This window comes from Seriola aureovittata, chromosome 20 (genome assembly GCF_021018895.1).
Source record: "Seriola aureovittata isolate HTS-2021-v1 ecotype China chromosome 20, ASM2101889v1, whole genome shotgun sequence".
NCBI lineage: Eukaryota > Metazoa > Chordata > Actinopteri > Carangiformes > Carangidae > Seriola > Seriola aureovittata.
In genome coordinates, this window is record NC_079383.1 from 21,632,734 (window position 1) to 21,636,516 (window position 3,783).

The 3,783-nt window shown below is 37.4% G+C and overlaps 1 protein-coding gene across 1 annotated transcript in view; it reads right to left on the bottom strand.

Annotated features, from left to right (window-relative positions):
• LOC130161155 (E3 ubiquitin-protein ligase RNF31-like) overlaps positions 1 to 1,561 on the bottom strand; it is a 32,627-nt gene extending 31,066 nt beyond the window's left edge. Inside the window, exons 1-2 of the mRNA XM_056364190.1 lie at positions 1,368 to 1,561; positions 16 to 221 (exon numbers count right to left, since the gene is read on the bottom strand). Coding sequence (XP_056220165.1) covers positions 16 to 219 — 204 coding nt within the window. The 5' untranslated portion in view covers positions 220 to 221; positions 1,368 to 1,561. The remainder of the gene's footprint in view (positions 1 to 15; positions 222 to 1,367) is intronic.
• Between the last annotated feature and the right edge of the window lie 2,222 nt (positions 1,562 to 3,783).

A 3,783-nucleotide genomic window follows, 5' to 3' on the forward strand; every position in this document is an offset into this window, starting at 1 on the left:
GAGAGAAAACTTTACCTCCAGTCTGTTGCGGTCGGCTGTGTTCTCCGTCAGCATGGCCTCCGCTGTGAGGTGATGGTACTTCTCCGACAGAGGCAGAGCGATGCCGGCCATGGTCTGGACCTCAGTCTTCACATTCTGGGCTGAACCCGAGGAGGAGAGGAGGGACTGGGCTCTGCTCCTGACCTCGTCCATCTCTACGGACGGAGAGCTGCTGCTCATTGCTGTTGAAGGGGGAAGTCGTAAATTTGATGATCAAATCGTTGTTTAAATAATTTATCACAAAATAAAAGCTAATATTTGCACATTCCAGTTCCTCTAATGTGAGAATTTGTTGCTTTTCTCTGTTTAATATTATAATAAATTTAATATTTGGGGGTTTTGAACAGTTGGTCAATCAAAACAATCAATCTGAGGTCTGTGGTCTTTTTCACAATTTTCTGACATTTTATGAATTCATAATTAACCTAGCCAATAAAGAATAGTTAAATAAATGGTTGTTATTTTAAGGGGGAAATATTGTACCTTTAACTGAACTACATTTATTTGACATGTGTAGTAGTTACAGTATGATAATATTAAAAAACATAAGGCATTATTATTGACTAACCTACAGCATATTAAATATAAATATAGTTAGTCAGCTCCACCTTAACTTCCTAAAACAGTAAAATTCTAGTTTCAAATTTATGCAATCCTGTAATATAGTGAATAATGAGTATAAATAAATTATTAATAATAATTCATCAATAAAATTAAGTATCGCAGGTATTTTTCTGCATATGGAGTGCTTAACTTTTGCTGATAACACTGTTCTTTAGCTTTAGTAAGATAGTAAATAACTTTTTGAAAAATGTAGTATTTTCTACATTCATACATTTCTGCTTTAAGCATCAGTGAGGACGTAAACAAACCAAAATGCTTGACAGTTCTGCTAATAGTAAAGTAAAAAAAGAAGTAAATCAAATCACATTTTAATATCTATTTCAACCATTTATTCTGAGTGTAGGTTGTCAGTAAGTCAACAGCAAGGCAGGGTCTCTGTGGGGTAACGTGTCCTCAGTAATTTCAGTTTTAATTTATCATATGACAACATGATGTTACTATGGGAAAGTCCAGGTTAATAATAGTTTCACTTACAGTACTCAACAGCTGTCCAGCTTTGAATATTGAATAACAAACACGACAAGACAACACTTTAAAGCAGTGTTTTTAGAGGTAACATCTTATCTAATAGCAGTTAATGGTGTCATTTGTTAGTTTCCGATGTGTTAAAGTTAGACTTTGTAGGATACAAAGCAAAGCAGACAACAATAATTCACGTTAGGTGAAACCGAAACTTTCAGAAATGTAGCTTCACAACTACTTACCTGTCGTCCTCGAGGCTGCCTTTAACGGTAGTTTCCTCCTCCCGCGTCTGGCGGGAAAAGTCTATACGCTGCCGTTATTAAAAATAACGTGATTTAAAGTTGATAGCAGTGACTAAAGTCTCACCTTCGCTGAGTTTTCACTGTGTTTAGCTTTGGAGCTAGCTCCAGACCTAGGCTTCAAACGCGGAACTGCAACACAACGTTTTGTGTTTCTGCTCTACTTCCTGCTCGTTTTTCAAAATAAAAGCGAGGATTTCTACAAATTAAAAGCGGTAATTTAAAAACCTTAATTCTGCTTTATCTGCAGCACTTTGACACTGGTTGAATAAACTAAGTTGCCATTTCAGTAAAGACAAAAAGCAAAAGTTAATACAACAAATCGTCCTTACTGTTTTAGAGAGGTGCTGATTTAACTTTATTTTTGGAGGATATAGAGTTTGTGGTGCTGATGAGGTGCTCTTCTCCTTTTTCACTTGGCCCTATTCCCCTACATTAATAATGTTTTTTGTGTTAAATTATTAATTTCAGTGCAGTTGAGTTTAAATTAATCTGATAAATTATAAACCAGGTTATATGAATAAATCACGCTTGTTTAGGTGGTTTGTTTTACTGTTGTTTCATAAAGTTATGTTATGTTTTTGATGTTATGGTACACACAGCTGTTCAGTCATCGCCTCTCTGATTGTAAAAGAACCAAAACATCCTGCACAGGTGATGACTTGTCCTCACTTTAGTCATGATGTTTAGGTCCTTAAACCTTCAGAAATCCATGTAACAGGTGAAGGTTGAAATGTTGTGAATAAAGTGAGTACAAGTGGGGGATTTACACAAAGAAGATAAAATGTTTATCAGGAGAGGTAAGGAGAGGTTTTGGGGCTTTTTGTGCCCTTATTGACAGTGCAGTAGAGAGAGACAGGAAATGGGGAGGCGGAGAGAGGGGGAATGACATGCAGCAAAGGGCTTGTTCGATGCGGGATTCGAACCGGGGCCAACTGCAGCAAGGAAACAGCATTTTGCAAATGAACAGAACAAGGCTTCAGTTGTTGTTCTCTTTCATCTCATGTCTAAAGCTCACATCACCCACATCTGAGGTACTTCGCTTTGCAAAAGTCAGTGCTGGATTTCCCTTAAAACCACATGTAAAGTATAAGAGGTGCAGAGAGCAGAGGGTAACCGGTCAGGTTAAACTGTTTCCTTTTGGTGACACTGTGTGAACTAGTTAGAACATGTTTGTACAGACTGAACATAAGAAGAAGCTTTGGGGAGGTTTTGTCTGATTGTCTTTGTGATAGAGTTGGACTCTCTGGCTGATAGCACCTCTATGGACACAATACCATGCAGGGCTGTGCACAATAGACATCTCAATGTATTCATTGAAATACAACTGGAAACTACACAGAAATTGGTATTTTATCTGTGATAAATCACAGGAAATATGCAGCAACAAACAATAAGAGTAGTACAGATCTGAGGTCAAAGACGTCCTGCGCTGGCCACACAGTCTAAGACAACACTTTCATCTGCTGAGGGGGGAAAGTTTCTCTGTGCTCAGCTTAAATGTCAGTTTAAAATGTTTACATACTGTATATACATAATTAACTTTTGAAATGCACATTATTTACATATTCATAAAGTTTTCTGTGGATGAAAAGGATTATGTGTAATTTTAAGAATTTTTGACACAGCAATAGAATTTACTTTTTTCTTTTTACATTTTTATATACAGGTTAGTGGTAATGCTTATGTTTTTATTCTTGATATTTTCACGTTTAGAAGGTGTATGTGTTTCTTACTATTTGATCTTTTTAATATTCCATACTATATGATGTGTTAAAAGGGTACTGGGAAATAATAATGAGAATAATTATAATAATACGAATAACAATGTTTGTATTTAATTTTTTTATGTCCTTGATAGTTGATTGTTGGTATCCATTGACTGTTGACTGATCTGTTTATTGCTGTGACCTGTATTTTTAATATCTGTCTGTAAACCAAATTTTCCTGCTAAATAATAATAAAGTTTTTGTTTGAGGAAAACATGCTAAATCTAACCACAAATCTGTTTTGTTGTTGTTGAACATAACTCATAAATGTACCTTCACTGTAACTTCTATTTCCGTGGGTAAGGAACGCAGCATGAAGACCCCGTCTAACTGCCAGCCAATCGCTGTGTAGAGGGGGCGGGGCTAAATAAACTCGCCGACCCTTGCCCTTGCTGTCTGTGGACAGAGAATCGTACTCATTTGACAAACTCGCTTGGTTCACAGTCTTCGTGCGTGTTTTCTTAATAAACTGACGCTGTTTAACATTTCCCGCCATAACATCGGAGCCGCCGAGCGCGAGGTCAAGAGCTGTCACCTCCGCTCGTGCCCCCACCTGAGCTGTCAGCAGAGCAGGGGCAGGTGGAGGAGGC